This window comes from Gopherus flavomarginatus, chromosome 3, assembly GCF_025201925.1.
Source record: "Gopherus flavomarginatus isolate rGopFla2 chromosome 3, rGopFla2.mat.asm, whole genome shotgun sequence".
NCBI lineage: Eukaryota > Metazoa > Chordata > Testudines > Testudinidae > Gopherus > Gopherus flavomarginatus.
The window spans coordinates 26,027,140-26,054,541 of record NC_066619.1 but is presented as its reverse complement, the minus strand read 5'-3'; the positions used below and the strand labels follow the sequence as shown (position 1 = coordinate 26,054,541).

The window sequence follows — 27,402 nt, the reverse complement described above, 5'->3', positions numbered from 1 at the left end:
ACCTAGTTTACCATCAGAAATGTGAGACAGACACCAAACCCTAAGTTTAAATGAGGAAGGCTAGTCACTGGGGAGTGTCTCAGATCTGAGAATCCCCAGGTGAGTTTCACACTCCATTGCATCAGGCACAGAGGCTGATCCAGAGAACTCTCAAACGTGAACCACCAGTTCTGAAGAAGCATGCCAAACTGGAGACCCTTGTGGAGTAATGGGCAAAGGAAAATGGAAAACAAATAGTTCCTTCCCATAATTCAACCACAGTGCAAAGGATGAATAGCATCTTCCAGTGAAACAGACACAGAGCCTAGAGTCAATGCACTTATTTTGCAAAATCAGCAAATCCACTCCTGTGCTGAAATTTTGTAGGGCCATATTTTCATTTACTCTAAGGCCACTTTACAGCAGTCTAGCAGTGAAAAGTGACTGTAGTGCCAATAGGAATCTGGCCTAAACTGACCAAAGTTGGACTAAAGTTACAGAGAGAGGTCTTTTTGAACTAAAATATAGTTACAAGAAAATGTTTTACTTATATAAGCACCATGGAGCCAAGGAATTCCCTCTAATCAGTTAACTGGACCTAGAGAATTGCTTATTTCAGTTTTTTTATCCTTGTTAGTTATAACAGGACAAATTATTTTTTAAATGGGAGAACATGGGCATTTAAGGAATATCAAAAATAAATTTATTTTAATTGGAAGCTTCTAATGAAATAAATTTGCCAATCCTTTTATATTTTTCTGTTCTGGAGAGCACTTACAAACTTATTGAGTGGCATCACTGCCAACACATGGACCATCATCATTAATACAACTTGTTGGGACGTGAGGTTTTACTATCATACCGCTAGGTCCTTTCCCTCGGCATGAAGAATAGTTTTACTGAACAAGATGAAGAGAAGGCAACTGATCATCTCCTAAAATGTGAACCAAAGATGCCTGTTGTTCCTCTTCCTAATGTGCCCATTTTAACCAGTTTTCTTCTTGTTTATTTGGATAATGTGGATTCAAGTAAAGCATTCTGGTAGCTTTATGTACAACAATCTGACATAGCTGTTTGTTTTGTGTTGCCTTACTCAAGCCAATGGCTAAATGCCACAATCTTGCTCAGTATTTAAACCTTAACACTAAAGTAGCAATGTTTTTGTATTTACATAGCATGTTTTTATTTTTTAAATACTTAATTTTTTATGTTATTTATAAGGTTTCATTCATTTGGCATCTGTAGTGAGGTGGCCTGGCTCCCAGCCGCCCCAGAGAGCGACGAGTCTCTACGGACGCCAAAGTGGGCGGAGTTGTTGGAGCCTGCACCTGCCCCCCAGAGGTCAAGGCACAGGGCAGGAAGTATAAAAGCCCAGCCCCAGGGCTCAGAAGCTGCCTGGCTGCCGGAAAGGCCAGACGCTGATGCCCTAGCTCCCGCTGGGGAGACTCCTGCCATCTGCGACTGAACCGAGGACTGGCAATACCTGCGGAGACTGGACGCCGGCCAGACACTGGAAGAACCCCTAAGCCGACCAGTACAAAGGGACCCCGAGGAGCTGCCCAGTTTACCCCTCGCTCAGTATCCTGAGGAGCCCATGATGTGAGATGCTGTGGAAGACACTGCTGAGACAGAGGTACCGGTAGAGGGGGAGGTCAGAAGTAGCCCGGGGGCAGCCGACCCTAGTCTGGCTGCAGCACACCCATAGCCAATGTCAGTGTGTTGCGGCCAGGATCCCCACTGACACAGCAGCAGGCTGCCTGCTGCTGTTAGGGACCCGGGCTGGGACGCAGAGGAGTGGATGGGCCTGCGTCCCCCCTGCCACCCCACTTACGGGTGGCAGTCTCTCCCTCATCCGACGCTCAGGCCCAGGAGCCTGGGCTTCTTAAACTATTGAACTGTTTGCTCAGCCCCTGCCCGAGGGTCTGAGCCCTGAACTCTTGTTTGCTGCCCCAGCCTGACCTAGGGCCTGGGCTTAAATTACTGAACTGTTTGCTCAGCCCCTGCCTGAGGGTCTGAGCCCTGAACTGTCATTTGTTGCTCCACCCTGACCTAGGGCCTGGGTTTCCAATACGAGACTGTTTGCTCAGCACCTGCCTGAGGGCCTGAGCTCCTGGCTGTTTCCTGACCCACCCGGCTAATTTACCAACACACTGGACTCGTGTGGTGAGGCGGCCTGGCTCCCAGCCACCCCGGGGAGCGGCGAAACCCCAACAGCGGACGTTTACAGCATCCTATATGAAATAGAAGCAGATAGATTATCTTATCTTTAATGACTTATGACCAGAACATGCCATTAAGACACTAACTATGCAGGAGGTGGAGCGAAGTCACTCTACCCAAGAAGGAACTTAGAGAGACTGTACCTTGGCAGGCACAGTCTCTCCGTTAGATCTCAAGCACACAGGAGGAATGTGCATGTTGCACCATACCTTTAACTGGCCTTGCCAGCTCTACCTGGCCAACTCTAGGATCAGTCTTTTCCCTGCCTGCTTTTGTGTGACTTGTGCCCATGGGGGTGATCATCTCTCCTCTGAATGCATGTATGTCCCTTGTGCATGGGGAAAGGTACGGCTCCTTGCACCTTCTCCCATACCAGGCACCCATGCAATGGCCACACACAATCTGGACTGAGCAATCTGTAATGCCCATAAAGAGTCTACGCTTGTGAATTTGAAGTATTTCTTACCATTAAATTTAAATTTCTAGAATAGTACACATTCCAGATTTCTGTACACTTACAAAGTAGGCCCTCTCAGAAACGAAATACTTACAGGAAGTTTGTATCCCTGGTAGTTGTTAATCAAGTCCTGAATGAAAGGATGCTTCAAAAGAATGGTAACTGGAATGGGTTTCAGATCCTCAGAGCCCAGTTCCTCGTATATTTTTCTGAAATGCTTCAAGAAAAAAAATCTTGCTTTATTTATTACGAAAACTGAAAAAGAATCACTTCATAAAACAGATATTACAGTGTGTATTTCTATAAGATATTCTTGCTGAGGGGTTAAAACATTACTTTAAAAATATGCTGTTAACATAATTACAATGATGTGCTTAATCTAAATGTTGTCCTTATATTGCAACAGATAGAACTTTCTTTAGCTTAACCAACCAACCTTATTATTACTGCCTGCCTTCTGCTGACTACTGAATCTATGGTTGTCACCAGCTTTACTTCCTTCGTGATGGAAAACTCTTTGTAGAGTTGCCATAGAAATTCTTCCCTCATCTGTGCAATATAAGATTTCTTCTTTTTCCACCAAAGGTTCCTTCTTTATCAGCATATCAGTGTGGGAAAGAGACTGGGGAAAGAAAGCATTTATATATTATGATTCAGTGGTAAGTGGTCTAGCACTTGGTCATACATTTCAGTTTGACATTTATTAAGAATCATTGAGGATATACTTCCAAATATCCATTCTTATGATGGAAATAACCATACACAAACAAAATCCGTAACTGGAATATATGGCTTTTGAGAGTAATGGGTACCCACAACTCCCGTTGACATCAGTGGAAGCTGTGAGTACTCAGTCAGGATCAGGTCCAAAGCCCTGTTATAGTAATATCTTTCAGAACACTGGATGAAGTAGCTGCTCTCAAAATAGTCTTAACTATATATATAGATGTAAACTGCTATTTGCTTTATTGTGTTTTTAATATTGTGTTCTTCATATTAATCACTAATTTACATTAGGGACTGCTAGACCAATACAAATAACAGAATTTTGTGAATTAGACTATAGGGGAAGTCCTCTCCAGGCACTGGGGATGTTCACATGATGAAGGTAAGAAGGGATTCTTCTACTCCAGGCCATTGAGCTGCTCCATGAAGGCTACATTAGCCAAATGGTTGCAGTAGCCTTGCCAGGCCTTCCCATGGAAATAGGAAAGGAGAAAGAGTTTAGGAGGAAAGATCAGAATTTTTGGCTTTTGACAGGTTTAGTATAAAGGAGTGGTGGGACATCCATGAGGCAATATCAGATACAGGAACAGAGGAGAGCCCGGATAAAGAGGGAAGGCAAGGAGTAGAGATTTGTGAGCACAAAGGTGATTGATGACTTAGCTACCTCTAGATTAGACTGCCAAATACACTCTATCTAGGGCTAACCACTAAGGCCACAAAGAAATTCCAAAAAATTCAACATTCAGCCCATTTTTTTTATTAAGAGAGATTCTTGAGAGTATATCACATCAGTAGTATGCACCCTATACTGGCTTTCTCTCCAATATAGGCGGCTCAGGGTCTTTGTTATCTTTGCCCTGAACAGCTCAGAGCCCACCTATCTCAGAGCCCATCTTTCTTTCTCCTTACCTCCAATCAGCAGGGGTTTTGTTACTAATAGAACCCTAGGGCAAAACTCTTGGGACCTGGTTTTTGAGCGTTTTCAGTGAAAGACCCTCAGCTGTGGAATTCCTTACCACACAAAATCAAAATGTGTGAGTCTGGCAATCATTAGAATGGGATGCAAGATGCAACTGCCTGTTCAAGCCTTCCATCAGCAGCAACATTTGCACTATGGCACAGCAGTATGTCCTTGGAGTATGCAACAGCTGACTGTAAGTCCTTAAAATGCCAGCATAAAACAAATGAGCTGAGAGTATGTTCTGTTTGAATATATGAGACACACTTGGAGAAATGATGCTTCCCTTAAATTTACTATATATGGCAACTAGATATTGTGGAGATTGGCATGTTTGAAACATCTAGCAGAATAGAGTGTTTTTCTGATTTCTTTATCCGAGTAAACTATTTTTCAAATCTCCGAACTTTCTTGCCTTTTAACTGGTGTCACAACATAACTTTTTAGTTTTAATTTTACTTTTTTTAGTGGAAAGGGAGAAACAAATAAGTGAAAAAATTAGCTAATTTAAGTCTAACAGTTGACATAATCCTTTATCAAATAAACATATGTATCCATGTGCTTCAGTACAAAGATAATTGACTTGATAGACTAAAAGAAGTATTTATTGGGTAAATACATATTCCAGCACGTGTTTAAATCATAACTTCTACTAACTTCTCTTTATAAACGATATCCAAATTAGATACAGATGCTAAAGTAACATCATTTTTAACTGGTGTTATTTTTAAAAAAGTTATGTAAAAACAAAGTGAGGACTTCAAAATTCTCTTATAAGCCTTTTTACTTCACAGAGTTTGACTAACTTAAATATACTCTTCTACACCACAACTATAGCTCACAATATATTTTTTATTCCATTCCCCCTGGTGGTTGTTGAACATATTGGGTGACATTTTGGACCAGAAGTCAGTGGCAAAACTCTTCCCGACTTTAGTAGAATAGGATTTCAGCTATTCACTCTTTTATTTATTTAACATTACTAATAAACTGTAGATGTATGCAAAGAAGAACGTAAGATGAAGGGATATTCTGAAAGAATGTTTTTCCAGCATTACAATTTTTTGAACACTAACTCATAAAAATAAAGCTGTTATAAAGTGAAACTGTTTAAAACCTGATGTTATCTAAAAGAAAAATATCTGTCTCGAAACTTCTGTGTCCCCCGACTACAATAACACCTCACAAACAATAATATAATGCCTCACAAACAGAATGCATCCCTCAACATCCCTACCTATGAATATATAGAATAACAAAGGAAAGGGGGGATAGAAAGGGCTAATTAGAATTTTAGCAAGCCAGATTTCAGGCTTTCCTCTGCTTGATACCAAGAAGAATAACGTACTGATGCTGTAGAAAGCTGCCCCTCTGTTTTATAACTATGAACATTATTGTTTTTAGTTATACATGAAGAACTGAGTTACAAAGAGATTAAGTGACCTGTCCAAGGTAACACAGGAAGCCTGCAACAAAACCAAGTCTGAACTTTGATAGCTTTAACCACAAAGAAATCCTTCCTCTATCTTCAACTAGCAGCCAACTAGGGACAATGTCAATCTTCTTTTACAATCTAAATTCTCCATAAATTATCCTGAAATTACAGAAACTATAATTAAAATGTATTATCATGCAACTATGCATTTGGAAATGTCTACTTTATATTAGTATTAGCTTTACATTTATTTAAAATGTAAACTACTCAGAAAAATAACTCAAAAAATAGGAGAGAGTGGTTCCACATTTATAGTGCCTCAAAGATTTTCATATTAAGCATTCTCATCTTACGAGTAAAAAGTTTTTTTTTTTTCCCCCTTAACTTCCAATCTTTCAGACTCTCCCTGGGAGCTTAAAAGTCAAGCTGTGTTCTTTACCAAATGTAAGATTCTGCTTTCAAATTCTGGCCTCAGTTATACTTGTGCTCCCTTTTCCCAAAGCTGTACTGGGTCTACAGAACTAAGAGGGGTAAAGAATAGTAAAAAAACTAATTGTCGTCACAAAAGTGAGAAGATGTGACTATGAATACACACAGGGTAGATCTGCGGAACAAAACAATGCCATTTTTATACAATAACTTTTCAGAGTCGAACTGCAGTTTAAGTAGGTTAAGGAAGTAGTAGTCACTGTGGTTGTGCAAATGTGGTGAGCGATTTCATCATGTGTACATGTACTGAGCTCTTTAAAAGGTATGAAAAGAAATACATTGTGGCATTCATACCTTAAAAGATCAGTCATGATTTTTATACGTTTGTAAAAAGAGTACAAAGTAATCGGTATTGTATTGAAAGCTTTGGGTCATTAAAGACTGGGAAAACAGCTCAGCACACTAAAGAAATAACGAACATAGTTAAAATGTTGAGTTCATTTAACATGTCAATATATTCATAATGGTCTTGAACTTTCAGACTGAACTTTGCCATAAATGACTGAATTTACAGCAATATGTTACTAATCCATCTGACTAACAAGTGAACTGAAATATTTGAAAAAACATACCAAAATAAACTTTTTAAGATCCCCAAGAAACATATCAGAAAAAAAAGTTAAGAATGGTAATGATACTGTGGTCCTAGTGGGGGCTAGCTGTGGTCACTCAATTAGGGTGAACTGCAAACAATGAGGCAGCCAATCTCCAAAAAGCTGGTGGATATTCCAATAGTTAGATTTACCAAGCCAGCATAAAACAACTTCTTTATTACCTTACTGGTCACTCAGAAGTCCAAACAACACAGTTCCCTTTAAGTGATCCAGCCTCAGGCCTCCATCCAGGTACCCACGTCAAATATAATGAAAATGTCTGTAAATATTATTTCAGCATATAAAAGAAAAGGTTCTACCAATCTCAAAGGATTGGACATATTAACTCCCAGGTTAATGAATGTTTCAGATCTTACCCGAATACATGCTACAGACAAGTCCTATTAACTAAACTAAAATTTAGTAAAAAAACAAGAGAGAGAGAGAGAATGGTTAAAATCAATGTACATAAAGACATGAGTTAAATTCATTTAGGTGCAGATTCATAGCAGAGATGGTGAGCTTTGTAGCTGCAATGAGTTCTTTCAGAAATAGTTCATATTTATAGTCCAATGTCCAAGTATAATATTCAGGGCGTACCAGCATAACTGGGACCTCAGTCTTGTGACTCAAACTTCCCCTGATGAAGCCTAAGCAGATCTGAGATGACAGAATCAGAATCCAAGGATCTTTTATACAATTTCATGTCTTTTGACGAGTTGGAGTTCTTCAGAGAACAAAAGGTAATTAGGATGACTCTGAAGGAGGTCCATCACCAGTACTTAGCTATACGAATTAACATTAGGCCACTTGCTTGTTCCTCCACCATTCACAGTACATTTCAAAGAGAGATGAATACTAAGATAGCCTATGTTTACAATTCATTTAAATGCTAGGATCTTCTTTTGACTTCTGAATTTTCAGAATACAGCATAGACTGGGACTGTTAATTATATTGTCGACCCTACTCATACTTACGTAAATAGACAAAACCACAAACATTATCTCCCCACATGTCATTTGAAGGTTATTTATTTTGCAGGATTTTCTAGCCATGTGTCACAGATACATTGAAAAAAATTGTTTTGCTTATAACAGCAACAGTAACAACCACGATGCAGTTTATCTACTGGGGATTAATAGCTAGCTGGCTTTAGTGGTCTGAGGTTAGACCAAAAGATGCCCTCAATTTGCCTGTACTGGACATTTATTACCAGGAAATGCCCTGCAATTGTATTATTGCTCAAGGAATAGATCCTCATAGCCTTACTCATATTGAGAAGCATCTTATTTTGAGTATTTCTACTGAAGTTGGTATTGTGTAGTCAATAGTACTATTTCTGAAGAAAGTTGCTACCCAAAATGAGTGAGTGTATCAGAATCTGACCCTAAGTCATCAGACCAGACATTATAACTTGCCAGCACCATTATGGCTCTATTTACTGATTCATATAATAACATTTTACCACATGTGGAGGAGAAACTTCTTTTCTTCTTCGGATGTATGTTCCCGTAGCAACACTAAGCGCTCGGTACACTCCCTCAACAGCATCAGGATGTGAAGCAAAATAAAGCAGCATCTTAGTGTAGTCAAGTTGTGAGGGATCTTTTCTGGCATCCGCAAATAAAATAAAGAAAAACTAGAAAAGGAAAAACATTTAAATTAATTCCTGCAAAGGATATTTGGCCAATTTAAATCAAAAGTCTATAGAGAACAGGATTAAATGTATATGCAAGGTAGCGACTGCTGAAGAGAAATATATTTTCAGAAAGAGTGTTGAGATCCTATGGGAAAATCAAGAAAATCTACATTATAATATTTTCTTTTCAGCAGTGAGGATTCTCAAAGACTCAGTAGGAATCTGTAAAATCTCACAAAAAAGTTATGACGTTTTACCTCTTCTTTACACATACACTATGTCTCTCTCTATGAACATGTACACTATACTTAAAATTAATGGGTGCGAGATTCATCTTTCTATTCTCAGGTTTTTCTTATTTTTTCTTGCAAGTACGTTTTTTTCTTTTCTTAAAAAAGTTATTTACTCAAAACTTTTGCTCCCAAAAGCATTTTTATATTGTGCACCAAGAATTTGTTGCATAGCTCCCTTCATCAATAATAAAATGTATTCACCACAAACTATACTGAAAACAGTATCCTCAAAAAGGTGTCAAATTGGAAAAACCAGTGATAGTCTTCCAATGTCTTATGTAAAATTACGTGCTGCCCAGTCCTGACATCAACATGAGACAGCATTCATAGTAGCTTCTACAGAAAGGATTCTCTTTTTTTGCGTGTGTGCTGTAATGAGTAGTGACCATTAGATAATCTAGTCTGTATATCACCAGCCATTAAATTTCAACCAGTTACCACTATATTAAGACCAATAACTTGGGTTAGACTAAAGCATTTCAACCCTTTGGGACTAAACTGCTGTGTGCTACAGGCAGAAAACGGGATACTGAGGTGCTAGCAATGTCTGAGGCCTTTGCAAAAAATTATCATAATTAGGTTTAGGAATGAACAAAGCATTGAGGTACATGGGATTGTTTTTTTCCTCTCACAGCTACTGTTTTAGGCTGTCTGCAGATTGAACCAGGCAGCACTGTGTCACTTTATACCCAATTTACATTTTGAAATGGTTGTTTAGTTTTGTTTTGTTTTGTTCAAATTTAAGGGCTAGAGTTTGGGCTAAGGTGTCAAAAATGGGTGCCTAAAGATATGCTATTAAATACACCTATAGCTGCCTAAATACATGGTCTGATTTTCAAATGTTTTGAGCATCAAGTGGTTCTGATTGATTTCCCTTTAAGTGCCTAAATATAGATTCAGAAGTCTAACGTTAGACACCCAGTTTTTAAATCTTGGACTTAATTTTTAATAAATGAAAGCTTAGATTCTGGAGCATAAGTTGGCAGCCATCACAAAAAAATACTGATTCAATGAGCCATTGTTATTCAGCTCATTTCAATTCCTTATTATATTTTCATTACTGTTATTTAACACTTGTATTGTGCAATTGCTTAAAGGCCTCAACTAGGTCAGGACCCTGTTGTGATTAACACTGTACAGATGTAGAGTAAATGACAGAGAATTTAAAGTCTAAAAGACAAGACCTTGCAAAAGTGGAGAGACAAACAAGTGTGCCAGAGTGTTTGGGAGAAGTAACAAAAGTAATAGGATGTCATTGTATAGATTAAGAGATGTATTGGAGCATGAACTTTCGTGGGTGAATGCCCACTTTGTAGGATGCATGCTATCATGTTATCAGTGATAGCTATGGTCATTTATGACTCAACTGCTCCCAAGATCTTCTTTTATAGTTTTCTGGAAAGAAATAATGGCTAGGTAAAAGAAGTAGGTATTAACATTGCAAAAGAAGAGGTCATGCGAACTGAGAAAAAGGACCATTGTGTTAAAAAAGACAAATGATACCTTAAATTATTTACAGTTTTCAATAGTTACCATTATAAGATGCTCCTGTCTATTAAAAGGCAAAGGCTCTGTAGGATTTTCTGGCATTTTAAAATCTTCACTGCCTTTAAACCATAAACCAACCTAAAAAAAAAAAAGTTACTGAGTTTCATCCCCTTAAAAAGAAATAAAGGGGACTGGACTGTTCTGTTCTAAAAATCACAAAGAGCTAGGGTGACAAAGTATAAAATCTGTCTCTGCATTTATTCAAGTTCAGAATTTGTTGTTGTAAGTAACAATCTGCTTAATATGAATAATTTAATTAGATACTTGGACACTTTGCAACAAAATCTTTTCATGAGCAAGTAAATACTGAATGTTATGGTAGCAACTCAAACTTTATACTGCTACTATCTATATAAGAATGAATTTGTATCTAGAGAGTCCCCTGAGAATACCAAGCACTGAAACTTTATTCTTTTTGCCTATACCTATGGGTCAATTGTGGATTTACTAAATGACTCTTCATATAGTTCCACTACCCCAGGAGCAGATTAGGAAGCTGTTTGTGATGCAGAATTGCAATCTGCCTCTTGGTTTCCCCCTTCACCAGATGAGGTGTGTCCTTTGCTTGCCCTATAACTGACACACTGTACAGCCTCCTGATGCACCCATAAAACTGTGCTCGCTGGGATTTTGGGAGGCAGAGGCAAGGCTTCTCATTCCTGCCTCGCTCCCAGTCCATACAGTGGGGGAAGGTGCCCATAATGGCTTATGGAGGTCAGCAGCAAGAAGTAAGGGGACACCTTATAAGCCATTCCTCTACTGCATGGACATGCAGGACAAGCCACAATCTAGTCCCTACTTGTTATGGACCCAAACTTGCACCTTTTATTTAGGCAAAATTCCCATTGATATCATTTTAAAATTCATTTTGGTCAGTAGCCTGTTTATGGAAAATGTTTGTGCATATAGATATAATGTCAGAATATTCTTGCTTTTAGTCTCACTGAGGTTTATTTTTTCATAGTTTGCTTCTTGGAATAGCAACATATAGAGTAAATAAATATGATTGTCATGACATTGTGAGTATGAAATAGAGAATGAACCTTGTTTAAACTTTTATAAACCTTATTTTCAATTAAAAATAATATTCGGAATATATTTCTCATTGGATTAATAGAACAATATGGGTATTTTCAAGCCGTCTAAATAATACCTGTAAATTTTCAGAAATGTTGACAAAAGACTGTACAGCCTATCAATGTATACACTAAGTTCAAATCTTATTGGGACTGTTTCTTTATTAAAGCTTTTTCATGTCCTTTTCTCCCCTTTTAGGTGAATCATTATCTTTTCCACCATTCACAACATACAATACTCTGCATTTTAATACAAATATTTTTGCAAGAGTCAGAGTTAATATACAGTATTAAGCTGTTTTTTCAAAAACACAGGAAGTGCCAAGAGAATTTCAGAGGGGAAAAATTGTTAAAATAAATTTCTGTACTGGATGCTTTCTACAGACAGGTTAGTAGGGAGAATTCAGCAGGTAATTTAGAGATTAAGCGGATTTTCATGTTAGCTTTGCAGGTCCTCCTTAACAAAGGGTTCATTGGCTTTTCTTTACAGATAACACATCCTTACATGGCTGAACAGCTCTTTTACCAACTCAGTGCTATTGCTCTTTTCTTACTTTCCGGATTGTAACTACTGACTCATTAACTCTATAGTGCGTTCTGTTCTACAGATGATGACTCGCTAATTCTACATCAAAGAGTTAAACATGTAAAAGTGACTAAACATCTGTAAATGTCAAAGAGAAGGATATGAAGTTTGTAAAGGGTAGCTTTAAATACAGTGAGGCAAATTCTGACCTCCATTTCCCCATACAATCCCATTGATTTCAATGTAGTTTCAAGGTGTAACTGAGAGCAGAAATGCCTATTAATTTCAAACTTTGTCTGAAAGGAGAATTGTGTGTTGGTTTTCATAAGTCTGAAAAACTCCTGATTACATTTTCTCCCATGCGTATTTATGTTGAAAAATTGCAATATACTGTGCTGTCCGTTAAAATCACTGGATCTCTGTGGTATGATTTGTGGTATCCTAAGGCTTTTGGAGGTGTTCCGCAGAATTTAATAGACTTTGGGTAAAGTTTTCAAAAGCAGTTAGGTAATGAAGCCTAAGATCCATTTTCAAAAGTGACTTAGGTATTTAGGAGTCTGGTACCGACTTTTGATGAGACTGAGGCTCCGAAGTCACTTAGGGTACGTCTACACTGCAATTAGATACCCGCAGCTGGCCTGTGCCAGCTGATTTTGGGCTCTAATCCTTCCATGCCTATATAGAGCCATAGTATTTACTGATGAATAGCTCTTGGTTTGTGCTATGTTCTCTGCAATAGAAGAGTGAGATAGGTGGAATCTAGGTCTGGAATAACACATCTTTCCTCTTAGCAGAAAATTTTATAGCACTGACATATTAATTAGTTGAGCTACACTTCTTAAGGGATTAAAAAAAAATCTGCAAAGATCATTCCATGCAAGAAAGTACTTGGTGGAAGGGAGAGGAAAAGATGAGAGTGCTACATTTTTAGCATTAAATTATAACAGTCTTACCCTTTGTAAAGAATATCTTCTGACCTCAGTAAACTTAGTTTTGTTTTGCTAGTTTAGACACATTGACATGGCTGCAGGGCAACTGCTAGAATGTTCATACTTCATAGCACTCATATCAGATGCTGAGTTAAAAGGATGTTCAAACTAGCATCCTGTGTCAAAAATGCTGCATTAACATTCTGTTCACTTTGGAGCTGTTGGTATATTTTTAATCTCTAGTACCTCAGTGAAAAATACCACAATAATGTGTAGGTGGGTGCAACATCTATAGCTACACCTTTTTGTGGCTTTTCCAGCTCTGGCAGGGTTAGTTTCTTTTCAAATGTCTTGGGACACCTGCTGCTGGAAGGTAGTTGGATCGGTGAGACTTTGGAGAAAGAAATTCTGAAAAATCACAGGCTTCTGGAATTATATTGCCAACGTTTAATTTTGCAAGAGGAGCAGTACAGATGCCTGTGAAAGGGAACTGCTGCCTTCCCCAAAATTCTTTACTTTCATGAAACCTCCCTTCCCAAAAACCTTGCTGAACTATGCAAAACAAAGACCCAAATTAAAATTTTCTTATGCATTTGAACCAAAGAATCTTGTTATTTCCCACTCACTGCAGGATGAAATATCAATCTTCATTTGCTGAAATTGTTTGTTTAACTAAGTCAAGATAAAATTACAGATATTTTACAGCTAAAGTAGAACTGTCAAAAACAAAAAAAATCTGGATAAATTAAAAAGAATAAATAACAAGAATCAAATAACAGTCTGTCAGTTTCTGATTTTCTAGAACAGGAGTATTTTCATTAGAAACTAGTTCCCAAGGAAAGAGAGAAATAAATGTACACCGTCCACTAATTAATCTGATTCTTGTTATTAAAAACTGTGGATGTGATTTGCAAATATTGGACTCAATCTAGCAAAGTTTCTTTGTTTTCTCTGCATAAGACAAGTTTCACCAAAAGGGATCCCCAAAATACCAAAACTATTAAAATTCAGACTGAGTTTATAAAACGAAATGAACAAAACTAATAATACGCCTTTTGATTAAAAAATACAAAATAATATTATTGAAAAGAAGAAACAATTATAACCTGATTATAGTATTCCTGTGTAACAAAGCCTGATCCAGCTTCATCAACAGCCTTAAAGCTGTGCAGGGTATTAAGGAGCTGTATCACAGAGGGAACTGGCCATGGTTGAGCTGCTGTTAATAAGAATCTGCGCCAATCAATAAGTTCTGAGTTCACCATTAATGTAGTTGCCAGATTTTGTAACTATAAAAATAAAATTATAAATAGTTTGGACTACAGTTGTGTGTAAGAATATACATTTCTTACATAATTAAAATAAAACACAATACAATTTTAGACAATTATACAGAATGAATTTTCTTAACTCTGACAGAAGATAGCCATCAAACTCTGACTCTCCACTTTTAGACACTTAGCATCAGATTGTGCCATGTCTTAATGTGGTTGCACAGGTGAGTAAGATAACCTCTCAGAGCCTGCACAGTCATTTTAGGCATCCTTAGACCTTGAGTCCCCCAGCAAGATGAAAGCTGTGTACTTGATACTCCCCTCTAAGATGGTGGATGGGGAGGAGTAGGTGGATCCTCAGTTCTGTTCATACCCACAGACAAGTCAATTATTATCTATTTGCAGTAGTGCCCATTATGTGTAAGGCAAAGAGGGGAATATATTGCACCTAGTATAGGGCTCCTCAGTTAGGAGTAAGAACCTTTTCCTAAATTCCTAAGAGACTGGATTTGTAGCCTTACAGCATCATCTCCCAGTTCAAGTCATCACTGAGGTCTCCTGCAGTGAGATTTCTAAGATATATGATGGGCTGAGGGTTCTTCCTATTTCTTCTTGGAGATGAGGTTTTCACTGTACTTCACCAAACAAGCAGCAATGTCTAGGGGTGCACTTTAATGAAAGCCTGCTTTGGGAAATCTAACACCTGTAAGGACTAAAGATACACCTCTACTCAATATAACACTGTCCTCGGGAGCCAAAAAATCTTACTGTGTTATAGGTGAAACTGCGTTATATTGGGTCATGTTATATCGGGGTAGAGGTGTACTGAAGAATGTGTTGTGGGATACATAAATAGATATACATTTTATATTAGTGATGTAAGTAATCCTCCATTCAGCCTGCACGCACGTCAACTACTAACAACACTAACTACAACTACCAACAACACTACTACTAACATACACTAACAACAAACTGGACATCTGACTCATGTTCTTTCTATTTAATTTCTTTACCATGAAAAAAAGAGAAATGTATGGCCTGATTACAAGAGGTACTGAGCATCTGCAATTCCAATTTTTAAGTCAATGGGAGGTCCTGTTGCTCAGAACCTTTTAGGACTGATCAGGTACTCAGTGAAATTCACCCATGTGCAAAGAGCCCACACAAAGTTCTGGGTGCCACTTAAGTCCCAATTACAGCCTTAATGTTAACCCTCTTTCACTGTAAGTGCATTTCATCCTCTGAGATTAAGCCTTTTCCTAGAAGAATCCAAATTTGCTAAATCTGGTAATCCTCCTTATCCCATAGACTTGGACACATGTGCTGTTAATAAAAACATAATCATTTGGAAAATTTAATGTTAACACAGAAAATACAAGAATCTTGGAGAAACATATTTAACACTATGCAGGTCCAACCTCTTATTCCCATATTTTGGATTTACAGTTGAATAAAGAGCAAATATGGTCTTGTGGTTAAGCACTGAATTGACCCAGGAGATGTAGGTTCTATTTGCAGCTCTGCCGTTGAGTCTACTTCAGTCTTGGGCAAGTTACTTAATGTCACTGCTTCTCAGTTCCCCCTCTGGAGATAATTCCTATCCCCACAGTGGTGTTGTGAGAATAAATTAATTAATGTCCGAAATGCTCATATACTATAAGTGAGAAAAGCATAAATAAATAGAGTAATAAAATACACATTTAAATCTTGTCATAGCTGCATCCACAAACTTACTCTTACAGAAAGTAACTGATGGGAGTAATATCTGGGAAGGCCCTTTAAAATTGCTTCCTTATGGTAAGAATAAGGCCACATTTACTATGTATAGCCCAGAACTGCATATTCACCAGCCAAACTGGCAAAATGTTCAAGTGATGAGATCCCGTAAGCATTCACTAATATAGTGAATGCTTACGGGAAGAGGGTAGGTTTAGAAGATAAAATAAAAAAAGAGCAAGTAAAAAATCACTTAGAAAAGTTAGATGCCTGCAAGTCACCAGGGCCTGATGAAATGCATCCTAGAATACACAAGGAGTTAATAGAGGAGGTATCTGAGCCTCTAGCTATTATCTTTGGGAAATCATGGGAGACGGGGGAGATTCCAGCAGACTGGAAAAGGGCAAATATAGTGCCCATCTATAGAAAGGGAAATAAAAACAACTCAGGAAACTACAGACCAGTTAGTTTAACTTCTGTGCCAGGGAAGATAATGGAGCAAGTAATTAAAGAAATCATCTGCAAACACTTGGAAGGTGGTAAGGTGATAGGGAATAGCCAGCATGGATTTGTAAAGAACAAATGGTGTCAAACTAATCTGATAGCATTCTTTGATAGGATAACGAGCCTTGTGGATAAGGGAGAAGCCGTGGATGTGATATACCTAGACTTTAGTAAGGCATTTGATATGGTCTCGCATGATATTCTTATAGATAAACTAGGAAAGTACAATTTAGATGGGGCTACTATAAGGTGGGTGCATAACTGGCTGGATAACCGTACTCAGAGAGTAGTTATTAATGGCTCCCAATCCTGCTGGAAAGGTATAACAAGTGGGGTTCCGCAGGGGTCTGTTTTGGGACCGGTTCTGTTCAATATCTTCATCAACGATTTAGATGTTGGCATAGAAAGTAAGCTTATTAAGTTTGCAGACGATACCAAACTGGGAGGGATTGCAACTGTTTTGGAGGACAGGGTCAAAATTCAAAATGATCTGGACAAATTGGAGAAATGGTCTGAGGTAAACAGGATGAAGTTCAATAAAGATAAATGCAAAGTGCTCCACTTAGGAAGGAACAATCAGTTTCACACATACAGAATGGGAAGAGACTGTCTAGGAAGGAGTATGGCAGAAAGAGATCTAGGGGTCACAGTGGACCACAAGCTTAATATGAGTGAACAGTGTGATACTGTTGCAAAAAAAGCAAACGTGATTCTGGGATGCATTAACAGGTGTGTTGTAAACAAGACACGAGAAGTCATTCTTCTGCTCTACTCTGCGCTGGTCAGGCCTCAACTGGAGTATTGTGTCCAGTTCTGGGCACCGCATTTCAAGAAAGATGAGGAGAAATTGGAGAGGGTCCAGAGAAGAGCAACGAGAATGATTAAAGGTCTTGAGAACATGACCTATGAAGGAAGGCTGAAACAATTGGGTTTGTTTAGTTTGGAAAAGAGAAGACTGAGAGGGGACATGATAGCAGTTTTCAGGTATCTAAAAGGGTGTCATCAGGAAGAGGGAGAAAACTTGTTCACCTTAGCCTCCAATGATAGAACAAGAAGCAATGGGCTTAAACTGCATCAAGGGAGATTTAGGTTGGACATTAGGAAAAAGTTCCTAACTGTCAGGGTAGTTAAACACTGGAATAGATTGCCTAGGGAAGTTGTGGAATCTCCATCTCTGGAGATATTTAAGAGTAGGTTAGATAAATGTCTATTAGGGATGGTCTAGACAGTATTTGGTCCTGCCATGAGGGCAGGGGACTGGACTCGATGACCTCTCGAGGTCCCTTTCAGTCCTAGAGTCTATGAGTCTATGAGATCTACAGAAATGAAAATATTAATTAAAACTTACATCTGAAACTGTGAGGCGCATCCATACATCAGGAAGGCTGTTTGTTCCAAGGTTCAAAGTAATCAAGTCAAGAAGAATGTCAATAAATATTTTATTTGATATTAAACCTAGCGAAAAAATAAAAATGTGTCAAATGGATAGCAAAAGACATATTTGCAATTTCTGAATGGGAATATTGGTATAAAATAAACTATATTTTGAGTATTTACTTTCTATGATTACAGAAAAATTACTTGTACTATCAGTGTAGTTCACAAAAGTATCCTCTGTTGTTCCAGCTCTTACATTTTTATATATAAAATATACACATGCTGTGAATTACACCACATGTATGGTCCTTATAATCCATTTTATAGCCACCTAATAAACTTCAGAACCATATGATAAATTGCATTTATTTTGCATGTTTGACCTCTTCGCCTGTACTATGATCACTAATCCATCTTTGACTAGATTACATTGACAGTTAATAAGTAGAGAGGTCATCACAGATGCTAGCTGCCACACACCAACATAGTCTTGTATATGAATATCACTATCGCTACCAATGCTTTCTTTTTGATTCATAAGACCTACATTCTTCAGTTTAGGTTAACTAGAAAACATCAGATGCTTACTCTTGAAAGCAAGTAGATATGAAAGAGTGGAACTTTAAGGAAACCACAATACATTTGCAGAAAATTCCAGCTACAGTTAAATAATTTAACTTTATTTCAAAATAAAAATTCTTTATGAAAGCCCAGCTTCTGAAAATTGTAGATATCTAATGCAAAGAAGTTTTCTAATGAAATTAAAAGAAAACAATTACTATGTCTATTTATCTTTGATAAACAAGTAGGTACTTTTATTTGAATAAATAGAAAATTGAGATTATATGCAAAAATTTCACATTTAAAAAAGGAAGACTGTGGTTGCTGAGGTAAATAAGATAAATAAATTGTGGATTTTGAAACACAGACAAACTAGATTAGGATTTAGTGTGCAATCACTGTTCAGGCAATAAAGTTTAAAATATGGAGTGAGCCTCATATGACTTCAGTTTTGAGAGGCAAAACTGACCTTTGTCTGGCTAGTATTACTGCCATGCTTCTAGAAGATGGGATTTTCATAGGGCCTGTAAGTGACATCTTCATCAAACATCCTCAGAAAAATAGCTATTTCCTTACATTTCTCTTAGCCCTGGTCTACACTACAGGGTTAGGTCGAATTTAGCCGCGTTAGGTCGATTTTAAAATGAATGCGTCTACACAACCAAACCTGTTCTGTCGATCTAAAGGGCTCTTAAAATTGACTTCTGTACTCCTCTCCGGTGAGGGTTGAATTTGGAGTAGTGCGGACTCAATTCAACAGTATTGGCCTCCAGGAGCTATCCCAGAGTGCACCGATATGACCTCTCTGGACAGCATTCTGTCCAGAGTGAATTCTGTGAACTCTGATGCACTAGCCAGGTACACAGGAAAAGCCCTGGGAAATTTTGAACTTCATTTCTTGTTTGGTCAGCGTGGTGAGCTCAGCAGCACAGGTGACCATGCAGTCCCCCCAGAATTGCAAACGAGCTGCAGCATAGACCAAAAGGGAGACACTGGATCTGATTGCTGTATTGGGAGAAGAATCTGTGGAGGCCGAACTCTGATCAAAAAGACAAAATGCTAATATATATGCCAAAATCACATAGGGCATGGTGGACAAAGGCTACAACAGGGACACATAGCAATGCCATGTGAAAGTTAAGGAGCTCAGGCAAGCCTACCAAAAGACAAAGGAGGCAAATGGTTACTCTGGGTCAGAGCCCCATACATGCTGCTTCTATGATCATTTGCATGGCATTCTAGGGGGGGGACCCTACCACTACCCCACCACTGTCCATGGACACCAGCAAGGTGGGAGTCTCACGCAACAAGAAGGAGGATTTTGTGGAAGAGGAAGAGGAGGAGGAGGAGGAGAATGCGCAGCAGGCAAGCGGTGAATCCATTCTCCCCAGCAGCAAGGGCCTTTCCATCACCCTGGAGCCAATACCCTCCCAAGGTGGGATCCCCGACCCTGAAACTGGAGAAGGCACCTCTGGTGAGTGCACATTTGTAACTACAGTACAGGGTTTAAAAGCAATAGTATTTAATATGTGATTTGCCCTGAAGAATTGGGATGCATTTGCAGCCAGTACAGCTACTAGAAAAGTCTGTTAATGTGTCTGGGGATGGAGTGGGAATCCTCCAGGGACATCTCTATGAAGCTCTCCTGGAGGTACTCTGAAAGCCTTTGCAGAAGATTTCTGGGGAGGGCTGCTTTATTTCATCCTCCATGGTAGGACACTTTACCACACCAAGCAAGTAGTCTGGAATCAATGCAGCACAAAGTATGGGAGCAAATGGTCCTGGGTTTTGGTCGCATTCAAGCAACATTCAGTCTATATCTTTTTGTATTAGCCTCAGGAGAGTGATATCATTCATGGTCACCTGGTTGAAATAGGCGAATTTTTGTAAGGGAACAGTAAAAGGACCCCGTTCATGCTGGGCTGTTTGAGCTTGGCTAAAAGGGATCATTCTGGAGAACAGCCCCACGGTGGGGGGAGGGGTGAAGGCATCAAGGAGAAATACACACAACTGTCACACCATAGCCTGGCCAGTCATGAAACTCGTTTTCAAAGCCTCTCTGGTATGCAGCATGCCTAGCTGTGCTCTTCTAATAGCCCTGGTGTCTGGCTGCTCAAAACAACTGCCAGGCAATTTGCCTCAACGTCCCATCCCACCATAAATATCTCCCCCTTACTCTCACAGATATTATATAGCACACAGCAAGCAGCAATAACAATGAGAATACTGGTTGCACTGAGATCTAACCTAGTCAGCAAACAGCGCCAGTAAGCTTTTCATAGAATCATAGAATATCAGGATTGGAAGGGATGTCAGGAAAGTCATCTAGTTCAACCCCCTGCTCAAAGCAACACCAATCCCCAACTAAATAAATTAAAAAAAAAAAAAGGCTGCCCTGAGCCCTCCTCACCTACAAGGAGAAGGCAAAGGAGGGGAGCATTTAAAGGGATGGTGCCTGCTCTAGTTAGGCCCCCAGCTGAGCTCCCCTTTAACCTTGTGCATTGTTAGTGGGACACATGGGGCTGATTCCTCTAGTGCAATTTATGAACGCCCAATTTTTAAACGTTCAAAGACACATTCTACCACCATTCTGCACTTGCTCAACCTATAGTTGAACTGCGCCTTACTACTGTCTAGGCTGCCTGTGTACGGCTTCATAAACCATGGGAGCAAGGGGGAAGCTTGGTCCCCAAGGATAACTATTGGTATTTCAACATCCCCAATGGTAATTTTCTGGTCTGGGAAGTAAGTCCCTTCTTGCAGCTGCTTGAACAGCCCCGAGTTCCTAAAGATGTGAGCATCATGCACCTTTCCTGGCCATCCCATGTTGATGTTGGTGAAATGTCCATTGTGATCCACCAGTGCTTACAGCACCACTGAAAAGTACCCCTTGTGGTTTACGTACTGGTTGGCAAGGTGGTCCAGTGCCAAGATAGGGATATGCATTCCATATATTGTCCCACTACAGTTAGGGAATCCCACTGCAGCAAAGCCATCCACTATGACCTGCACATTTCCCAGAGTCACTACCCTTGATAACTGAACATCAGTGATTGCACTGGCTACTTGGATCACAGCAGTTTCCACAGTAGATTTGCCCACTCCAAGTTGATTCTGGACTGACAGGTAGCAGTCAGGCATTGCAAGCTTCCACAGGGCTATTGCCACTCACTTCTCAACTGTCAGGGCAGCTCTCATCTTGGTATTCCTGTGCTTCAGGGAGGGGGAAAGCAACTCAAAAAGTTCAAGGAAAGGGGCCTTACGCATGCGAAAGTTTAGCAGCCACTGTGAATCATTCCATACCTGCAACACTATCCAGTCCCACCAGTCTGTGCGTGTTTGCCGGGCCAAGAATCAGTGTTCCACTGTATAAACCAGCCCCACTGCTGCCATGATGTCCCAATTGCCACAGCCTGTGCTTTCAGGAACGTCTTTGTCCATGTCTTCCTCACAATCATCCTCATGCTGGCATCTCTTAGCCAAGTTCTACACATACTGCAGGATAATGCGCAAGGTGTTTACAATGCTCACAACAGCAGCGCTGAGCTGAGCGGGCTCCATGCTTGCTGTGCTATGGTGCCTGCATGAGTAACCCAGGATAAAAGGTGTGAAACGATTGTCTGCCATTGCTTTCACAGAGGGAGGGAAGGGAGACTGATGACATGTACTCAAAACCACCCACGACAATGTTTTTGCCACATCAGGCATTGGGAGCTTAACCCAGAATTCCAATGGGCAGTGGAGACTGAGGGAACTGTGGGATAGCTACCCACAGTGCACCGCTCTGTGAGTCAATGCTAGCAGGTATTGAGGATGCACTCTGCCGACTTAATGCGCTTAGTGGGGACGTACACAATCTACTGTATAAAATTGATTTCTAAAGATCAACTTCTATTAAATGGACCTAATTTCATAGTGTAGACATACCTTTAGCTACAGCCTGGACTTCTTGTGTTTATTTTTTTAAAAAACCACGCCAATAATTATATAGATTTTTTAGTTCTGATTTTATTCACTGCAGGCAATTCTTTATTCTTTATGAAGGCAGTTTATAAAGAAAAATTTCAGTGGCAATGGGCACTAAGAATCTGTTTGACTACTACATAGCATAACTAGTGTGTTTTAGGAACTGATTCTCTCTCTATGCCCCTTCCTCCTTTCAGGCTGTGACTCCCCACTACTGCGGGGCTTTTTGTGATGAGTGTTCTGAGCTTGATAAACCCATTTAAGGTAATTCCCTGTGAGTCCTAAAGGTCCAGCCAATTCACAAGCAAGAATCTAATAGGTGACCCAATGCAGGTATATAGGCTTCTAATGAAAGCAGCCACTCCAGTCTGTTCAACGTCACTACCTTCTCAGGGATAATCCCAGCAGTTTGGTAATTCTGAGAATCTGCTCCTGCTCAAGCCACGGCTGGCTGGCTGGCTGTCCTGACAGTTTGAGCAGACTTCTCCTTACATGTGTGGCTCCAATGCCTGAGATGGAAACCCCCTGGGATGTTCAGCACTGAGATGATGAAGTTAGTCCAAAGCCTTCAGGATCAGCTTGCCCAGCTGCAACTGAAGAATGTCTTTGTCTGCTCATAAATCCCAGCAGCTCTAGTAGTGCTGGCTATGGTCCCTCTGGAAAGGCCCACTTCTGAAAAGGTTTGAAGGGAACTGCCAGACATTTTGTGAATTTGTTAATCAATATTGCCTTTTGTTCTTGATGTGTCCCATAATGTATCCCGATGACCAGACAAAGGTGGGCTTATCATCAATTTATTGACCGGTGAAACCCTTAACTGGTTCTTGCCACTTCTGGAATAGGTTAGCCTGATCCTTACTAATTTCAATGAGTTCATCCACACCTTTTCGTTGACATTTGACTATCTGAATTGCACTTGTACTACTAAAGCCGCTGAAACTGCTGAAGTTTCTCTGACAAGGCCACTGGCCATACTGGCACATGCTGCTTACTTTTGGCATATGGTTGCTTATACAGGGTGGAATCAGGCAGCCCAGATATACCACTTCTGCCCCATTCTAAATTCATATACTGAATTGTATATCTGGACTGCCAGCCATTTGTCCGAACAATGCCAAGAAGAGGACACCCCCACATGCTCAGTTTATCTCTGCTCCATTCTGGCCATCCCCAGAGGCTGTTCTAGGACCAGAGCCTATGCGGATGAGAATAAGGCAAAGGTACCTCACAGATCAGGAAAAGGAGTATTGGTGCAGAACAGACTTTGTGTACACTGTGGTGTACAAGGCCATTTCACTACTGAATGTCCCTTTAAATCCAGATCCTATCCCTGGGAAATGACTGTGTCCAGCCCCATTAGAGGGTTTGCAGCTGGACATAACCATGGAGTCACGTCCTTCACATGTACCCCCTTTTCTGCCATCATGTATCTCGTATGCACTGTTGTTGTAGCTGTGTTGGTCCCATGATATTAGAGAGACAAGGTGGGCGAGATGATATCTTTTATTGGACCAACTGCTGTTGGTGAGATAGATCAGCTTTCAAGCTTACCTGAAAAAGCTTGAAGCTCGTCTCTCTCACCAACAGAAGTTGGTCCAATAAAAGATATTACCTCACCCATCTTGTCTTTCTAACATGTATCTTGGCAGACACAAATTGTTACCTTCCATACCTGCTGGTCTTGCTCTGCCTCTGCATCCCATCTATACTTTAAGTGAACTGCATCCAGCTCCGAGCTTGTGGATTCTGATGTCTAGTAATTTTATGGACATGGAGTTCGTCAAAGCTAACCAACTTGCAGTGCAGAAAAACCTCACTCCAGACCTAATGGAATTGACTGATGGTAGCATGCCATCCTCAAGTCCAGTCACACATGAAACTGTGCCCCTCCAGGTTGAAATCCAAGACCATCAGGAAACTTTGCAGTTTAATTTAATCAGTTCACCACACTTCTTGACCATGTTCAGCATTCCCTGAACCATGGCCCTGACATCTCTTGGAAGATGCAAGAAATGATTTGAGTCAAGCTACTGCTGCTGACAACTGACACAGACCCTATGACTGCCCCATCAACCTCCAGCCAAGGGCCAGAATTCCATTTGGATGGATTTATTTCTATTGGAACCAGAACTCAGGGCCTTATAAGAATGTGTTGCCAAGAATCTTGCACAGAATTTAATTTGTCTGTCCATGTCTCCTGCTGGAGCTCTGATTCTGTTTGTTAAAAAAGAGGGTGGCTCCTTGCATCTTTGCATAGGCTATCGTGTTGAACAAAATCACTGTTAAAAATAAGTATCCCTTTCCTTTGTTCAACAGGTTGTTGGAAAGGGTAGGTTCTGACAAGTTATTTACCAGGTTTGATCTTCGCAGTGCTTACAATCTAGTCTGAATTTGGAAGGGTGACAAATCAAACTGAGTTTCTCACCTCAGCCATATTTCCAAACGTTGTCAATGACATTTTCAAGGATGTTCTAATCTAGACCAGTTCATGGTGATCTACCTGGATGACTGTGAGGAAGTGGGATTTTTTGGTAATATTTCTATAAATCCTATGTGTGCCTCAGTTTCTTCCTGTACTTTGCATTGCCACCCGGGGGGGGGAAAGGGTTAACACTCCTTCTGGAACAATGCAGAAGATATGAGGTGTGTGTGTCACCTTGTTGTCTGGGTGAAATGAATGGGTTGTTAAAGAACTGGCTGAAACCAGCCCAGATCAACAGAGGATCCAGCAGTACAATGGAAGCCCCAAAGACTGAGCAATCTATACTCAACAGTGGGAAGTTCCTTCAGGTGCAGTTGGAAACTCAGCAAGGCCCTGCCTGGAGAAGAAAGGACTGAGAGGTGACCATTGAGGATAAAGGGTTGGCTTCTGGAAGAGGCTTGCTGCTCTCACCTGGAACTGGAATAGAGAAACAGGGAGACAGACTGAAACCATCACAGCTTGGCTGGCATTTACACTGGCTTGGTCAGAAAGGACTATGGCTTAACTTTTGCCTCTCTGTGCTATCCCAAAGACTATTCAGTTTCTGTATAACAGGTATCTTATTTTGAAAAGGCTGCTTGCTGTTGCTGTAAATACTAAGGGTATTGATCTCTGAAGAGGTACAAGATAAGCCTCCTGTAGGAGTCTGCCTTGACGGGATCCACTGTAGGGAGCCACGGAGAGAGACATGGTTTGCTGGTGTTGGAAGGCACAGTCTTGGAGTCTTGAGGACCCTGGCCTGCCCCGTGGAACCATGTTGGTACTTGGCGCCCGGTCCCTACTGGGGTCACTTCCCAAGGGACTGGTAATAGGTTGATTGTACATTAGACCCTGTGGATCCATGACAATGACATCCTCATCTTCTCAGAAAATCAAGCCCCACACGACCAACATGTCTGCCTGGTACTTGAGTTTCTACAAGCAAATGGCCTGTACAGGATACCTGAGACGTTACACCCACCTGTCTGTGAACTTCTTAACTATGTCATTTTCCTCAGCAAGACAGGTATGGACCTCAGGAGTATCCACAATCATGGACTGGGTAGCCCAAGAAATGTCTGTGATGTCCAGTATTTCCTGGGATTTGCCAATTTTTATTGGTGATTCATCCAGGGGTTTTCAAAGGTGGTGACCCTGATTACTTGGCTGCTCTGGAAGAATACTATATTTGCTAGTACACAAGAAGCCCAGGCCACCTTTGATCAATTACATCAGCACCCACCTTGGTACATCTGGACACAGCAAAACCCTATGTTGTTGAAGCAGATGCCTCCAATTATGTGACTACAGTAGTACGGTCATAGCGACATGGGCCCCAGGGTATGCTTCATCCTTGTGCATTTTAATCCTGGAAACTGATGCACATGGAGCAAAACCATGAAATCTATGGCAAAGAACTGCTGGCCATCGAGGCGGCTGTTGAAGAATGGTGCCATCACCTGGAAGGTGAATGTTTCCCAGTCCAAGCATGCGTGGATACTTGTGAAGTGCAAGAGCTCTCAATCAATGCCAGATTCATTGGTCCCTTTTTTCAGGTTTAACTTCATCCTGACGTATCCCTCAGGTGCCAAGAATGGTTGTCTTGTAAGAGTAAGCACAAAGACAAAGGAAATGGGACAGTGTTGAAACAATGCCATTATGCTCATGTGGCAGTGAACAACACCCCTTGCCATCTCTCGTGAAGTCCCTCCTACCCCTTAATCCACTTGCAGCTAAACTTATGTTGACTGAAATGAACCTAGCTCCTAACTCAAAATTCTTGGTCAAGAACAAGATTCTCTTGGTTAAAGACCAGATTTATATCGCTAATGGTCAACCACTTCTAGCAATACTCTGGCTATGTCGTGATTTGTGTTCAGCCATTGGAAAATGTTGAGGCTGGTGTCTCAAAATTTTGGTTGTCAAAGCTGCATTTGTTTATTGAATTTTACATCAACTTCTGTGATATATGCACTTGAATGAAGACTTCCATTGCCAATCCTCTGGACACTTTGATTCCATCGTGAACTCTGCCTCAACCTTTGGCATCCATCTACAAGGACTTTATCATTGAACTTCCAAATGCCCAGTGCCACATAACTGTGCTAGTCATTGTCAACCCATTTACAAAAATGTTCCATTTCATGCTGTGCCTTCAAATTCCCACACTGAAAGTAACAGAATGACTGCTTTTCAACCATGTCTTCAAACTCCATGGTCTATTGTCCAACATTACATCTGACTGAAGATCACAGTTCATTTAATATTTCTGGCTAGAGTTGTTCAAGCTCCTGGATGTGGATCTATTGGTCTCCTCAGCTTATCGCTGCTAGACGTATGGACAGATGGAACACAAACAAATTCTTGACCTAAACCTCCACTGCTTAATCAATTACCATCAGAATGACTGGGTTTGATTCCTCTCTTTTGCCAAATTTGTGTATAACATTTCTGGTTAGAGATTAACCCACCAGAGTCCTTTTTATATCAGTTATGGCTTCCACTCCCAGTTCCATCTGTCTACGCCACAAGTCTCTCATGTACCCACAGCCTCCAACCTAGTGGAACACCTGCTCTGCATCCAAGAAGAGTTGAAAGCCCACCTAAAACCAACCAAACAGGATTTCAAATGGTACGCCACTCTCCATTGGCAGGGAACCCGTTACATCAC

General features: G+C 40.2%; 1 protein-coding gene across 2 annotated transcripts in view; it reads right to left on the bottom strand.

The window, feature by feature from the left end:
• LOC127046613 (sperm flagellar protein 2-like) overlaps positions 1 to 27,402 on the bottom strand; it is a 42,151-nt gene that overhangs the window by 9,137 nt on the left and 5,612 nt on the right. For both annotated transcript variants that reach the window (XM_050943827.1, XM_050943828.1), the window contains 6 exons: positions 17,715 to 17,821; positions 13,976 to 14,158; positions 10,324 to 10,416; positions 8,324 to 8,497; positions 3,093 to 3,278; positions 2,751 to 2,873 (listed from right to left, as the gene is read on the bottom strand). In XM_050943827.1, the coding sequence (XP_050799784.1) occupies positions 2,751 to 2,873; positions 3,093 to 3,278; positions 8,324 to 8,497; positions 10,324 to 10,416; positions 13,976 to 14,158; positions 17,715 to 17,821 (866 nt within the window). The remainder of the gene's footprint in view (positions 1 to 2,750; positions 2,874 to 3,092; positions 3,279 to 8,323; positions 8,498 to 10,323; positions 10,417 to 13,975; positions 14,159 to 17,714; positions 17,822 to 27,402) is intronic.